Here is a 17526-nt window from a genome sequence, read left to right as displayed (position 1 = left end):
GATAAACGAAAAAAACAGCGATTTCACAACGTAACGTCATTTTTTTAAATTCAAAAAGTAGACGATAAACTTTCACAAAACACTTGAAATACGTTTGTAATGCTACTTTAGGTATTAGTAAACGTTAATAAGCGATAAAAATCATCCGTAGGCGATGTAAATATCATTAGCTGTCGTCTTGGAAAAAATATCAGGAGAGAGCTCTTCCGGAATGATCTGGGCGGAGACCGGAGGTAAGTCGTGCCCCTCTTTCGGTTCAACCAAGAATCAAAGAGGATTCAATTCACAAGACTCTAGACAACATGGGGATGCTGTGGGAGTTGAATGCTCGGTCTTATCTAATTCGGCTCACTGTTAACAATTGCTGGAAGTGGCGCAAGGATATTTATTTCCATTTTCTGTGATCAGGTTTTCCTGCGCTTTCCGATGTAACGCACGTTATGTAATAGCCACAGTCGTGATTTAACCAGTTTTAAAAACGTCCGAGGGTTTCCTATCCACACATTCTAACCATATGAACGTACTATATTCCTGGCATGAGTAGCAGGGCGCTGAAATGTTGCGCGATTTTTAACAAAATGTTCAAAAAAGTAGAGGGTCGACTGAAGAGGTTAAGAAATGGCTTTCTTCTTGCCACTCTTCCATAAAGGCCAGATTTGTGCAATATACGACTGATTGTTGTCCTATGGACAGAGTCTCCCACCTCAGCTGTAGATCTCTGCAGTTCATCCAGAGTGATCATGGGCCTCTTAGCTGCATCTCTGATCAGTCTTCTCCTTGTTTAAGCTGAAAGTTTAGAGGGACGGCCAGGTCTTGGTAGATTTGCAGTGGTCTGATACTCCTTCCATTTCAATATTATCGCTTGCACAGTGCTCCTTGGGATGTTTAAAGCTTGGGAAATATTTTTGTATCCAAATCCGGCTTTAAACTTCTTCACAACAGTATATCGGACCTGCCTGGTGTGTTCCTTGTTCTTCATGATGCTCTCTGCGCTTTTAACGGACCTCTGAGACTATCACAGTGCAGGTGCATTTATACAGAGACTTGATTACACACAGGTGGATTGTATTTATCATCATTAGTCATTTAGGTCAACATTGGATCATTCAGAGATCCTCACTGAACTTCTGGAGAGAGTTTGCTGCACTGAAAGTAAAAGGGCTGAATAATTTTGCACGCCCAATTTTTCAGTTTTTGATTTGTTAAAAAAGTTTGAAATATCCAATAAATGTCGTTCCACTTCATGATTGTGTCCCACTTGTTGTTGATTCTTCACAAAAAAATACAGTTTTATATCTTTATGTTTGAAGCCTGAAATGTGGCAAAAGGTCGCAAAGTTCAAGGGGGCCGAATACTTTCGCAAGGCACTGTATTTCATATCTAAAATTCCAAATCAAATAGCTAAATGATCCTTGGTATCTTAAAACAATTCCATACGTTACCTTAGTAGAAACCCATCCCCGGATCGTAGACTAGGGGCAGTCACGTGCACATGCCCCTTTCCCCTTCCAGTCTCCAAAGGACTACAAAATCATTTTTTTGTATACATTCTTTGTCATTGTTGTTCAGAATTCACTGCCTGCAAGTTGTCATCAAGTTCACCCCCCCCCACCCCCAACCCGTCCGTTGGTTGGTTGCGCCTGTTGATCTTCCCTGTACGGCGCTCACACGCGCCCGGTATCCAAACATGCATGGCTTGAGAGATACACTCACCATTCTAGTGTGTGTAGTTAGATACCTGGTTTAAATATGAACAGTAATGCCACAGCAGCATACCATTGATTAACACTTGATTTAGCCTACAGCATCATCAACAGTCGGTCTGCTTGGCTGATACGCACAGCAGAGAGAGACAGAACGATAGAGAGGTAAATTACAAATCAGTAAAAGAAATGGAGCTAGCTAACTAGCAGATTTACATCAATCATCAATATTAATGACCAGCTGATAGCCCAGACTCTTTTCCCTGTGTCAATCATGTCTTTAGGAGGCACTGTAACTAGCTTGCTTACAATTTGTGGTGATGAGTGAGAGTGTTGTTGCAGAACTAAATAGACCAATGCTCAAAAACGTAAGCATTGTCTCTACAGAGTCAGTTGGTTATGAATTTTGACATGTGAATTATGAAAGTTTTTTTTTTTTTCAAGCGGGAGGTGGCCTTTTTTCATTTTGAGCACCTGCACCCTGAAAGGTCTGTGCACTGCCCTGACTAGGGGAATTACAATAAGCATTTATTTGGTAAAAGACAGGTGCTGCTGATAATACTGCCATTGTCGTCGAGGCAGAGGACATTTGTGGCCCATGTGTATGTGTAGCCAATGTACTGTATTTGATGCTGTCTGGACAAAAAAATGATGGCATGTCATACTCTTTCTGGCCAGACAGCATCAGATACATGGGCTACATATAGTCAGACAGAGGGGCGCAGTTTCGCTCGCTCGGATGCTTTCTCCGGTGAGATAGTTTCAGCCACTTGTGAATTGAAGGAAAATCGCTAAGTCTGCCCTTGGTCAGAATGGCAATCATGGTTATATTAAGACACTGTGAAGCCGGCGCGAGATATTGGTTCGGAAAACTTACCTCAATGCAGGGATGAGATATGCCACGGTACTCCAAACTGTACCTATATCCAAAACTAGCAGTATTTCAAGCTTCTCGACAGAGCAGTGTGGATAAAGTTGAAGTTAGGAAAACAGTGGCATATCTCATCCCTGCATTGAGGTGAATTTTCCGACCCATATCTCGGCCGGCTCCAAGGTGTATTAATGTAACCATGATTGTGTTCCGACCCCAGCGCCGTGTAAACAAGCGTAACGGTAGGGTCGGTATCTTCTGGTAAATAACCTCACTTTCTCTAGCCCCCAAATATCTCATGCTCCTTCTCTTTCTCTCTACCAAATCAAAACTGTACAACATCATTATTCACACCCTAACACCACTCCCCTAACTGTGTTAACTAAAAAGGTTTACACTCATTCTCTCGCTCTATAGAGAACTTCCACCTGCTCTAATGAACACTCAGCTCTCCCCAATTCCTAACTATTCTTAATGCAGTACCTCCTGTGCGTCTCAACGATGAATACACCTGTTCCTACTCTAGAGTATTTTAAGCCCCAAAAGACCGGACTCCACGCCTGCAATGAGGAGCGCTCTAATTCTCCTCCATTCCAACTGCAGCCCTTCCATTTGTTCCAGGGAGGGGGTGTCACCCCAAAAGTGGGATGTATGGTTTGTAATTACAGCCCAGGTGTAAGTTGTTCCACCGGAGAGGCCTGAAGTGGTTCTATTAGCCCTGGCCTGGCCCCTCTTAACCTCTCACCTGGCCCACACAATCCTCCTGTCCCCTATCTCATGCTCCACACTGCTCTCTCACACACACACACACACACACACACACACAACGGAGGGCTATTTTCATCACTGTCATCAACCCCCCCTACGTAGCTTCATCTCCTCGTCATCCCCACACTGTAAACCTGATGGTTCCATAAACTACTTCACTACACACAATAACCCAGTCACCTTTCATTTGAATCCACTGAGGGCTTTAAGCACATATGTATTCCATCCTCTCTCTCTAACCATACCAGTTAAATTATATTACAACTGTAATCATTATCGAACCCTCTTGGCCTACGACACAATTCCCTCGCATGTTACAACAGTTTGGGAATGCATTGTGAATTTGATCCAAGGTTAATAAAGTTGAATTTGACTAACCAACCATAACTGGTTCTCATTACGTAGCCAATAAACATCTTCCTCAGAGAGGACATGAAATGCCAGTTGTAAAACCCTTCCATTTCCTCATTTATAATAACACCAGCCAAGTCCAATGAGACAGGGGCCTTTACACAAGAGTTTGAGACAGGGGACTTTACACAAGAGATTGGGACAGGGGACTGTACACAAGAGATTGGGACAGGGGACTGTACACAAGGACTGTACACAAGAGATTGAGACAGGGGACTGTACACAAGAGATTGAGACAGGGGACTGTACACAAGAGATTGAGACAGGGGACTGTACACAAGAGATTGAGACAGGGGACTGTACACAAGAGATTGAGACAGGGGACTGTACACAAGAGATTGAGACAGGGACTGTACACAAGAGATTGAGACAGGGGACTGTACACAAGAGATTGAGACAGGGGACTGTACACAAGAGATTGAGACAGGGGACTGTACACAAGAGATTGAGACAGGGGACTGTACACAAGAGATTGAGACAGGGGACTGTACACAAGAGATTGAGACAGGGGACTGTACACAAGAGATTGAGACAGGGGACTGTACACAAGAGATTGAGACAGGGGACTGTACACAATTGATTGTCCCACAGTGATATACACACATACACACTCAAGCATATTTGCACACATACAGTGTATACAGAGACACACACATGTCTGTTGCATCTTGTTATCCTCTACTTCCTCCCAGTCAGTCCAAGCATGAATAATGAATCCCTGCCGTACCAGGCGGTGGCTTAACACATGGCTGGGCCTCTCTTTAAGGGCTCCTTATTCACAAACAGCAGTGGTGCAGTAAATACCAGGGCTTTGCTGCCAATTTAATGGCAGTTATGCTTAACAAATCTCCCTCAATCTAATGCTCACTCACAAAGCCTGGCTATGGGCTTAACCTGCACACTGAGCCTCCCTCCTGTCCACTCCCTCCCTCCCTCCCTCCCCTCTCTCTCTCTCTCTCTGCGACTGGCTGCATCAGTTTAGTGAGCTGTCCTTCCAGAGAGAGGAGAGAGCAGGCCTAGCTCATAATCCACACAACACAACTCAGGGATCAACACAAACACCAAACAATAACACTCTTTCATGAATAACAAATAACATTCAAAGACCTAAAACGCCAAGGGAATGATTTTTAGAGATAGGATGAACACTTAGAAATGGGGTCACTTAGAAATGTCCTTGTTTTTGAAAGAAAATCACATTTCTAGTCCATTAAAATAACATCAAATTGACCATAAATACAGTGTAGACATTGTTAATGTTGTCAATGACTATTGTAGCTGGAAACGGCTGGTTTTATATATCTACATAGGCGTACAGAGGCCCATTATCAGCAACCATCACTCCTGTGTTCCAATGTCATGTTGTGTTAGCTAATTCAAGTGTATCATTTTAAAAGGCTAATTGATCATTAGAAAATCCTTTTGCAATTATGTTAGCACAGCTGAAAACTGTTGTCCTGATAAAAGAAGCAATAAAACTGGCCTTCTTTAGACTAGTTGAGTATCTGGAGCATCAGCATTTATGGGTTTGATTACAGGTTCAAAAAGGCTGGAAACAAAGAACTTTCTTCTGAATCTCATCAGTCTATTCTTGTTCTGAGAAATGAAGGCTATTCCACAGGAGAAATGACCAAGAAACTGAAGATCTCATACAACGCTGTGTACTACTACTCCCTTCACAGAACGGTGCAAACTGTCTCTAACCAATAGAAAGAGGAGTGGGAGGCCCCGGTGCACAACTGAGCAAGAGGACAAGTACATTAGAGTGAAAGAACACAGACACTGGACAGAGAAACACTGTCTAGAAGGCCAGCATCCCGGAGTCGCCTCTTCACTGTTGATATCGAGACTGGTGTTCTGCAGGTACTATTTAATGAAGCTGCCAGTTGAGGACTTGTGAGGTGTCTGTTTCTCAAACTAGACACTCTAATGTACTTGTCCTCTTGCTGGACTGGGGAAAGCTATTTAGGTACAATTCTCTGCATGTTTAGAGAAACAACTCTGAGCTAGAGTACCTGTAAACCAGCAATCTAAAAATGTCCTCTGTAAAATCTTGAAATTTACCAAACCAAAAACACAAATCATGCACACAAAAATCTATGTCGTGACAGTGAAATTAAATGTTCTTGAAATCAACTTGATAAAAAATGTATTAATCAAACTGATTAAAATAATAAGAATCCAAGAATCCTTTAACAGAAGTCTTATTTGTGGAGCCAGTCATGATGGATATGAATGGGTAGTTGTCTCTCCATCTAGTCCTGCTGTACTGAGACAGAGGGTTGCTAGGAGCATAACTAACCATAACTCGTCATACGTCATATTATCAAGTTAATAACAAGACACCACAGAGACCAACACCCCTCACCTGAACACACACGGGTTCTATAGAGTATCTAGTGTACACATGTAACACTGTATATGGATGTAGATATTTAGTACAAATATATGCTTTGTCTCATTCACACGTTCTATCCTCCCTATTGAAGATATGGCAGAAAGAAAACCTTTCACCGTGTAGAGATTGGATGAGAACAGCTGAAACAGGACATGTTCACGGGTGTGAACATGCAGAGGACAAAGTGTTGACTGCTAGCAGGTTTAGTGTTATGAAGAACTAAAAATACAAAGATACTGACGGGCTCTCAAGTTAACCGACTGAACACACACCTCCCCTGGACCATGCAGTACCACTATGAGTATTGATAACAATATTCTAATTAAGTTAAATAAGTTGTACTTTGCTGCACTCAGTGATGGTAGCCCTTTAAGGACAAACAGTACAGTGGACCCTTGGCCAGTAAATGTACAGTAACCGTGTAGCGTTAGTTGGAGGGAGGGAGGGAGGGGGAGGGAGGGAGGGAGGGAGGGAGGGAGGCTAGAACAGGAGCTGTTAATGGGTTTGGATGAGAGGCCTGAGGCAGGATTACAGTCCCTACAGGATCAACGGTACACACATACAGGTGGACCTGAGGACTAGAGGAGACAACCTTTACACAGACGGAGAGAGAGAGATTCCACAAAATGAGGTGGAAACTGAGCTTCCTAACCTCCTGCCAAATGTATGACCATATTAGAGACACATATTTCCCTCAGATTACACAGGCCTACAACGAATTCGAAAAAAAATCCAATTTTGATAAACTCCCATATCTACTGAGTGAAATACCACAGTGTGCCATCACAGAAGCAATATTTGTTACCTGTTGCCACAAGAAAATGGCAACCATATATATATATATATATGTTTATTTATTTTCCCTTTTGTACTTTAACTATTTGAACATCGTTACAACACTGTATATAGACACATTTCTTTATTCTTTTGGAACTTTTGTTTATCTATTTCACTTGCTTTGACAATGTTATTTTACATTTAAGTCATTTAGCAGACGCTCTTATCCAGAGCGACTTACATATGTTTCCCATGCCAATAAAGCCCTTTGAATTTAATTTAATTGAGAGAGACAGAGGGAAGAGACAGAGAGAGAGAGAGAGAGAGAGAGAGAGAGAGACCGACAGAAGGAGACAGAGAGCAAAAGAGAGAAAGAAAGAGAGAAAGAAAGAGGAGCCAATGAGGGCCTACAGAAGCAACTAGATCTTCTGCAAAGATTCTGTCAGACTTGGGCCCAGACGGTGAATCTCAGTAAGACAAAATTAATGGTGTTCCTAAAACAGTTCAGTTGCCATGACAAAAGCTCTATCTAGACACCGTTGCCCTAGAGCACACAAATAATTATACCTACCTCAGCCTAAACATCAACACAACAGGTAAATTCCACAAGGCTGTGAGCAATCTCAAAAGGAACATAAAACTCGACATCCCAAATAGGATCCGGCAAAGCAATACTTCAATCCGTTTTATACAACTGGTGGGTCTAATCCTGAATGCTGATTGGTTAAAACTGCATTCCAGCCAGTGTCTTTTCCACAAGTTACCACCGGCTAAATCTATGACGTTAAAATGCCTATTTACTCTGTTCCATCTGACTGTGCAATCCACAGTCGCATCAGCCCAGCCAGGCAATTTATAAAGTTGATCTCCACTATAAAAGTATCTAGACATTATCTCACATTTCTTTAAGACTAACATTTAGTTTTCAACAGCGGAGATTTGTATAAACCTTGATGTCTGTCTCTCCGACATTGTTTCAATATTCAAATTCGATCTCCTGCTGTACCATAGTAATGAACGTGTCGGAAGTCGGGATGAGACAGACAGGCAGGCATCATTTCTCAGCAGGTCGAAATCATGAATCTGCTGGCATAATTTTTATGGATATATACAAAAAATGTCAATTGAAAAAAAGGTAAACGCAGCTAATTTGCAGTCTTTCCAGCTTCAGTTTGAAGTGATTGTGTAACTGTAGCTGTGTTGTTGGCTAGCTCCTCTGAACAACAGACGAGTGAGAACATTTTTATTCCAGGCGAAATCACGCCTCATTAGCTCATTGTTATGGATGTATCCAAATAAATGTCACTAGAAAACAGCTTAAACAAATGAAAACGGAGCTACTTTGCTGTTATTCTGGCTGCACTTTTTGACGTGACTGTAAGTTATCTGTAGTTGGCTAGATACAGGCTGGCAATGGAACATCAATAGATCTAGATATAAATAGATAGAGAACAAAAAAGACTGAACGACTGGGTCGCGTCTCTAGCTAACCTAGATTTGTGTCAGGACTACATCTTGTGGATGAAATATTATGAATACATTTATCAAAATAAGGGCCTCCTGGGTGGCGCAGTGGTCTAAGACACTGCACCGCAGTGTGCCACCAGAGACTCTGGGTTCGAGCCCAGGCTCTGTCGCAGCCGGCCGCGACTGGGAGGTCCATGGGGAGACGCACAATTGGCCTAGTGTCGTCCGGGTTAAGGAGGGCTTGGCCGGTAGGGATATCCTTGTCTCATCGCGCACTCATCGCGACTCCTGTGGCGGGCCAGGCGCCAGGTGCATGGTGTTTCCTCTGACACATTGGTGCGGCTGGCTTCCAGGTTGGATGCGTGCTGTGTTAAGAAGCAGTGCGGCTTGGTTGGGTTGTGTTTCGGAGGACGCATGGCTTTCGACCTTCGTCTCTCCCGAGCCCGTACAGGAGTCGTAGCGATGAGATAAGATAGTAACTACTAACAATTGGATACCACGAAATTGGTGAGAAAAGGGGGTAAAATTCAACAACAACAAAAAAAATGTTTTTTAATCAAAATAAATGTTTTTAATGAAAATATGTCAATCATTATTTTGGCAACCCGTTGTATAAAAGTGATAATGTGCTAGAAGCTGGTGTTTAGAGGTTATATTTGTCACACCTTCCTTGTGATTGTCTCCAGCCCCTCCAGGTGTCGCTTATTATCCCCGGTGTATATATCCCTGTTTCCTGTCTCTCTGTGCCAGTTCGTCTTGTTTGCCAAGTCAACCAGCGGTTTTCCTTGCTCCTATTTGTTTCCCAAACTCTTTTGGTTCTTGTCCTCCTGGTTTCAACCCTTGCCTGTCCTGACTCCGAACCCACCTGCCTGACCACTCTGCTTGTTCTGTCTTCGAGCCTGCCTATCCCCTTATACTGTTTGGACTCTGATCTTGTTACTGAACCCCTGCCTGGCCTGACCTCGAGGCTGCCCTTCGTCTGGAACTGTTTTGGACTCTGAGCCGGTTTATGAACTCTCACCTGTCCCGAACCTTTCTTTTGCCTACCCTTTGGATTAATAAATATCGGAGCTCAACCATCTGCTACCTGTGTCTGCATTTGGGTTTCGCCTTGTGTCCTTATAATATTGGGCCTAACAACACCCATGCCAATATATCCTCCAAACACTGGCTTCTCGGGCATTATCCCTTAAATAGAACCCCCCCTCCTATGGTTGTGAGGTCTGGGTTCCACTCACCAATTAAGAATTCACAATATGAGACAAACACCCAATTGAGATGCATGCAGAATTCTACAAGAATATTTTGAATATTCTGTGTACAAAGAAAAACAGAATAGAAAGTAGAATTAAGACTATACCCGCTAGTTATCAACATCCAGAAAAGAGCTATTCAATTCTACAACCACAGAGGAAGAGCTACCCAGACATTCCACCACAAAGCCCTTACCTACAGAGAGAGTAACCTAGAGAAGAGTCCCCTCAGCCAGCTGGAAAGAATCAACCAAAAAACAGAGCAAATTGGTATGCTATCTGGCCCTAAACAGAGAGTGCACAGTGGTAGAATACCTGACCACTGTGACTGACCCAAAATTAAGGCAATAGGCCTTGCTGTTGAGTAAAGTCACCATAGGCAGACCTGGCTCTCAAGAGAAGATAGGATATGTCCACTGTCCACAAAATGAGGTGGAAACTGAGCTGCACTTCCTAACCTCCTGCTAAATGTATGACCACATGAGATACACATATTTCCCTCAGATCACACAGACCCACAAATCATTTTAAAACAAGTCAAACATCGATAAACTCCCATATGTGTTGTTAATTTGCAAATAACAGCAGCAAGATTTGTGGCCATTTGCCATGACAAAAGGGCAACCAGTGGAGTACAAACATTGTAAATACTACCACTATTTATCTGTTTACTTATCTTCCACCACTATTTATCTGTTTACTTATCTTCCACCACTATTTATCTGTTTACTTATCTTCCACCACTATTTACCTGTTTACTTATCTTCCACCACTATTTATCTGTTTACTTATTTTCCACTACTATTTATCTGTTTACTTATCTTCCACCACTATGTATCGGTTTACTTATCTTCCACCACTATTTATCTGTTTACTTATCTTCCACCACTATTTATCTGTTTACTTATCTTCCACCACTATTTATCTGTTTACTTATCTTCCACTACTATTTATCTGTTTACTTATCTTCCACCACTATTTATCTGTTTACTTATCTTCCACCACTATTTATCTGTTTACTTATCTTCCACCACTATTTATCTGTTTACTTATCTTCCACCACTATTTATCTGTTTACTATTTATCTGTTTACTTATCTTCCACCACTATTTATCTGTTTACTTATTTTCCACTACTATTTATCTGTTTACTTATTTTCCACTACTATTTATCTGTTTACTTATCTTCCACTACTATTTATCTGTTTACTTATTTTCCACTACTATTTATCTGTTTTTACTTTATTTTCCACTCTTCCACCACTATTTATCTGTTTACTTATCTTCCACCACTATTTATCTGTTTACTTATCTTCCACCACTATTTATCTGTTTACTTATCTTCCACCACTATTTATCTGTTTACTTATTTTCCACTACTATTTATCTGTTTACTTATTTTCCACTACTATTTATCTGTTTACTTATCTTCCACCACTATTTATCTGTTTACTTATCTTCCACCACTATTTATCTGTTTACTTATTTTCCACTACTATTTATCTGTTTACTTATTTTCCACTACTATTTATCTGTTTACTTATCTTCCACTACTATTTATCTGTTTACTTATCTTCCACCACTATTTATCTGTTTACTTATCTTCCACCACTATTTATCTGTTTACTTATCTTCCACCACTATTTATCTGTTTACTTATTTTCCACTACTATTTATCTGTTTACTTATCTTCCACCACTATTTATCTGTTTACTTATCTTCCACCACTATTTATCTGTTTACTTATTTTCCACTACTATTTATCTGTTTACTTATCTTCCACCACTATTTATCTGTTTCTTATCTTCCACTACTATTTATCTGTTTTTATCTTTATTTTCCATCTTACTATTTATCTGTTTACTTATCTTCCACCACTATTTATCTGTTTACTTATCTTCCACCACTATTTACCTGTTTACTTATCTTCCACCACTATTTATCTGTTTACTTATCTTCCACCACTATTTACCTGTTTACTTATCTTCCACCACTATTTATCTGTTTACTTATCTTCCACCACTATTTATCTGTTTACTTATCTTCCACCACTATTTATCTGTTTACTTATCTTCCACTTACTATTTATCTGTTTACTTATCTTCCACCACTATTTATCTGTTTACTTATCTTCCACTACTATTTATCTGTTTTCTTATCTTCCACTACTATTTACCTGTTTACTTATCTTCCACTACTATTTATCTGTTTACTTATCTTCCACCACTATTTACCTGTTTACTTATCTTCCACTACTATTTATCTGTTTACTTATCTTCCACCACTATTTATCTGTTTACTTATCTTCCACCACTATTTACCTGTTTACTTATCTTCCACTACTATTTATCTGTTTACTTATCTTCCACCACTATTTACCTGTTTACTTATCTTCCACTACTATTTATCTGTTTACTTATCTTCCACCACTATTTACCTGTTTACTTATCTTCCACTACTATTTATCTGTTTACTTATCTTCCACCACTATTTACCTGTTTAGTTATCTTCCACCACTATTTCGTACTACAACTACAGTATTTGCACATTGCTAAAACATAGCTGATAATATAACTCTTGAAATGTCTATCTTTTTTAAACCTTGTTGTTTTTGTTGATATTGTTAAATTAGTTTATTCTCACGTGTTGATTGCTAAAGCAAGTGAAATAAACAATGTAAATCAAATTATATCAAACTTTATTTGTCACATGCACCGAATACAACAAGTGTAGACCATGAAATGCTTACTTACAAGCCCTTAACCAACAGTGCAGTTCAAGAAGAGTTAATAAAATATTTACCAAATAAACTAAAGTAAAAAATGTAAAAAGTGACACAATAACATAACAATAACGAGGCTATGTACAGGGGGTACCGGTACCGAGTCAGTGTGCGGGGGTAAAGGTTAGAGGTCATTTGTACATGTAGGTAGGGGTGACGTGACTATGCATTGATAATAAACAGCGAGTAGCAGCAGTATACAAACAAACGTTTAAACATTTCCCATGCCAATAAAGCCCCCTTTAAATGAATTGTGAGAGAAAAAGAGCGAGAAGGTGAGATCGGCTAACAGCGACCATTCATTTCCATTACAGCAAAACAGGAGAAGTTACTGGTTTTTAAATGAAAAAGGAGAGAGGGAGAAAAGAAGACTAATGCTGTAAGCTGAGACGCACCACATCCCTGTATCGCCTTCCAGCAATATTACTAGAGCCTATTCAGGCCTGTTAACAACATCAGACAGCATTACATTTCATGCATTAATGGCCTCATATATGTACATTCCCCATGCATTAAGAGCTAAATTAACACAATAAATAATAGCCAGCTATAGTGACAAATAATTGTCCTCATATTTCCTGTTAAAACGATTCTGTTGAACAAATGAAAATAGCCTTGACGTTAGGATTGAAACACAACTGGTGCTATTTCAATTCCCACTGTGTCTAGTCAATTGGCATAAGCACATTTCACATGTGGACCATGAGGATGTCAAGGGAGCTCGCTACTGGTGGCAATTACTATTGGAATACTGTTTATTATAGCAGGATCATTCATATTCAGTACACTGGGAGACAAGTGGAGGACAAAGGTTAGGTAAATATGTGCTCATTAGGCATTGACACTGCAATACAAACATTACAATTTAGACAATACTTGTAATAATATCAATGGGTTATTTAATTTATAATTGTGTCTGATCATTTTCAATGAAAAACAAGAACCCTATCACAGGGGGAAATAAATTACAGACCGGGTGCAATGCACCATGGTTAATCAGAATCAATAGACCAACAGCGAAACTTTGTTAAAATATCGAAGTGTGTTTTTGATACGTTAGATATTGTGTATTTTAAGAGAAACAAAGGGACTGATGAGTGTAAAGATCGGTGTATTATTCAGATCGCCACATTGCACCTGAAAGAGCTTCTGTGCCCTCTTTTGGAGGAATAAAAAACACCATCTCACTCACTGGAAAGTGTCTCGGTAAGAGGACTATGTTACAGGTAATAAGCTACATCAGCTTTATCCATTTGACAAAATATGTTTAGTGACAGAAGGCCTATATGTTTTTGCATTTGACTAGTTAAATTTTACCTGGCAAAAGTTGTTTATCTCGAATGACTTCAACATGATAGCCAGAGTTTATCCCTTTATTCTACCCTGGATGCTAATCCTTGTTGTTTTGTTCCTTCTTGAGAATAACCAGGTACAGACCTGACTGTGTTGCAGAACCTCTGGCCCAAAGTAATATATACTAACAAGTAATTATGTGTGGGACGCTGAGATAGTCTACAACCACATGAGTTCAGTCGCGGTCTGAAATCATTATAAATCTGAAAACAACCCACACTGTTTTACAACCATCTTTAGTGATATACTCACTCCATTTACAAAGCTAGAACTTTAGGAGAGAGGAATGATTTGAATACAAAGACAATTAACGATTTTATGTTTGTTTAATTTTCCTCGTGCTGTCGTTATCTCCCTGCAACTGAAGCGGTGACTGTGGATAAATGGCTGCTACTTGTGCTAATTTACACAGAGAAATACATTCGTTTCCAGGGCCATTATACAGTGAGCCATGCATTTTCTCCCCATAAATGGCCATCATTCATTACAGTTAACAATGCCATGCAATTCAGCTCGGTTAACCCTTTACACTTGTGGGAATTGGCCTGTACAGCTAGGCCTAAATTGACATGATTCTTACAGAAGAAAAGCTTATGCAAAAGCATGGTAGCAATTAAACGGTTTGGAGATTATGAGAAAATGATTAGATCAAAGTTGAGGATACAACAGTTCACCTGAAACAAGACTGAATCCAAACATTACACTGTTGATTTGTATGTGTATATTACGTTTACTGTACATTTCACTGTATTTGTTGATAACAAAATCTAAAGAAAATACTCTGGATACATTCAGTAACATAAGATTATTCCTGGAAAATGTGGGGTAGGTGCAACATAAGATAAAAACATGACAAGGGTTTGAGTGAGAGGACTAACTGGTGTCTCCAAGTGGTCACATACCTCTCTAAACTGTGCACAGCTCCTAAGTCGCTGTTGGCTGGGCTCCCTGCCTGTGCCATTAAACCCCTACAACTCATCCAGAACGCCGCAGCCCGTCTGGTGTTCAACCTTCCCAAGTTCTCTCACGTCACCCCGCTCCTCCGCTCTCTCCACTGGCTTCCAGTTGAAGCTCGCATCCGCTACAAGACCATGGTGCTTGCCTACGGAGCTGTGAGGGGAACGGCACCTCAGTACCTCCAGGCTCTGATCAGGCCCTACACCCAAACAAGGGCACTGCGTTCATCCACCTCTGGCCTGCTCGCCTCCCTACCACTGAGGAAGTACAGTTCCCGCTCAGCCCATTCAAAACTGTTCGCTGCTCTGGCCCCCCAATGGTGGAACAAACTCCCTCACGACGCCAGGACAGCGGAGTCAATCACCACCTTCCGGAGACACCTGAAACCCCACCTCTTTAAGGAATACCTAGGATAGGATAAAGTAATCCTTCTCACCCCCCTTAAAATATTTAGATGCACTATTGTAAAGTGGCTGCTCCACTGGATGTCATAAGGTGAATGCACCAATTTGTAAGTCGCTCTGGATAAGAGCGTCTGCTAAATGACTTAAATGTAAATGTAAAGTCATTTCAATGCACCTTCATGACTCAAAGAAGAGTCTTCAACTATAAGGTGTTTTTTTTTTATCTCTCCTAGTTGTGCTGTTGAGGAACTAGAGCAAGAACACTTGTAGTTGTTTTGTTTGGAACACAACCCTGCATCCTCACCATCACACAATTACAATTACTATCTGCCATTTTCAACCCGTATACAGGTATGAGTGAAAAGTGATACTGACCTTCAATACAATCATGTTGGGTATTAGTGAATTACTTGTTCAGTCTAAGTGTAATATTTCATAGTGTTTATGAATGCCTGGTTTTAAAGGCATACAATGAGGGGGACGACAGAGAAGCACTGTCAGGACAGGACAAAAATAATTGTGGTACAACACCCCCACCTACTGGTGAAATAATGAAGGTGCATTTAACTATATTGAGGCATAAATAAGTTAATTACACAGGCACATGTGCATACACACACACAGACCAAAACTCACCGATGCCAGAGTTTCCCCCGGTGATGAGGACCACCCTGTCTGAGAGGTCACGACCCTGCAGGATCTCCAGAGCTGCAGTGTTCCCGTCGTAACGCTTCGGCTTCACCAGCACGTCCTCCACCGTGAACGCCTGCCGCGGGTCAAAGTAGGTCTTCCTCTTGTTAATGTGACTGTTAATGAAGGGGCAGGGATGGAGGGAGAGAAAGAGAGAAGGGTGAAGGAGTAAATTGTATGTTGTATTTTTTACCAAATAAAATACCCAAGTTCAGATGAGACAAGACGACACTAAGCTAAGTGGTTGTGCGGATGCTCCAACAGGTCCCTCTCTACCAAAACAAGGCCTCATGAACAGTCTCAGGCAGACAGTGGGGAATAGTTAGGCTGCTCACAGCCATGGGTCTACTTTACACCAGTGGGGAGATATCAAATCAAATTCTATTTGTCACATGCGTGGAATACAGCAGACCTTACTTACAAGCCCTTATCCAACAATGCATGATTTTCTTAAAAGTAAGTAAGAAAATATTTGCATAAAATAAATCAACTAAAGTAAAGAATAAAAATAACGAGGCTATGTAGAGGGGGTACCGGTACCGAGTCAATGTGCAGGGTTACAGGATAGTCAAGGAAATTGATGTAATATGTCCATGTAGGTAGGGGAAGGTGACTATGCATAGATAATAAACAGCAAGAAGCAGCAGAGTAAAAAATGGGGTCAATGCAAATAGTCCAGGTCGCAATTTGATGAACTGTTCAGCAGTTTTATGGCTTGGAGGGTAGAAGCTGTGCAGCAGTCTTATGGCTTGGAGGGTAGAAGCTGTGCAGCAGTCTTATGGCTTGGAGGGTAGAAGCTGTTCAGCAGTCTTATGGCTTGGAGGGTAGAAGCTGTTCAGCAGTCTTATGGCTTGGAGGGTAGAAGCTGTTCAGCAGTCTTATGGCTTGGAGGGTAGAAGCTGTGCAGCAGTCTTATGGCTTGGAGGGTAGAAGCTGTGCAGCAGTCTTATGGCTTGGAGGGTAGAAGCTGTTCAGCAGTCTTATGGCTTGGAGGGTAGAAGCTGTTCAGCAGTCTTATGGCTTGGAGGGTAGAAGCTGTTCAGCAGTCTTATGGCATGGAGGGTAGAAGCTGTTCAGCAGTCTTATGGCTTGGAGGGTAGAAGCTGTGCAGCAGTCTTATGGCTTGGAGGGTAGAAGCTGTGCAGCAGTCTTATGGCTTGGAGGGTAGAAGCTGTTCAGCAGTCTTATGGCTTGGAGGGTAGAAGCTGTTCAGCAGTCTTATGGCTTGGAGGGTAGAAGCTGTGCAGCAGTCTTATGGCTTGGAGGGTAGAAGCTGTGCAGCAGTCTTATGGCTTGGAGGGTAGAAGCTGTTCAGCAGTCTTATGGCTTGGAGGGTAGAAGCTGTTCAGCAGTCTTATGGCTTGGAGGGTAGAAGCTGTTCAGCAGTCTTGTGGCTTGGAGGGTAGAAGCTGTTCAGGAGCCTTTTGGTCCCATACTTGGTGCTCTGGTACCGCTTGCCGTGCGGTAACAGAGAGAACAGTCTATGACTAGGGTGGCTGGAGTTTTTGACAATTTAACAATCTGATAACGCCTGGTATAGAAGTCCTGAATAGCAGGAAGCTCGGCACCAGTGATGTACTGGGCCGTACGCACTACCCTCTGTAGCGCCTTGCGATCGGATGCCAAGCCGTTGCTATACCAAGCAGTGATGCAACCAGTCAAGATGCTCTCAATGGTGCAGCTGTATAACCTT

At 41.3% G+C, this 17526-nt stretch overlaps 1 protein-coding gene across 1 annotated transcript in view; it reads right to left on the bottom strand.

The window, feature by feature from the left end:
* The window catches only part of wwox (WW domain containing oxidoreductase), a 360819-nt gene that overhangs the window by 340148 nt on the left and 3145 nt on the right, over positions 1-17526 (bottom strand). Inside the window, exon 4 of the mRNA XM_065022484.1 lies at positions 15780-15949. Within this exon, the coding sequence (XP_064878556.1) occupies positions 15780-15949 (170 nt within the window). The remainder of the gene's footprint in view (positions 1-15779; positions 15950-17526) is intronic.

The sequence above is a fragment of the Oncorhynchus nerka genome, linkage group LG9a (assembly GCF_034236695.1).
Source record: "Oncorhynchus nerka isolate Pitt River linkage group LG9a, Oner_Uvic_2.0, whole genome shotgun sequence".
Taxonomy (NCBI): domain Eukaryota; kingdom Metazoa; phylum Chordata; class Actinopteri; order Salmoniformes; family Salmonidae; genus Oncorhynchus; species Oncorhynchus nerka.
Note: the sequence above shows the minus strand (reverse complement) of the source record. Positions and strands in the feature narration are given on the sequence as shown.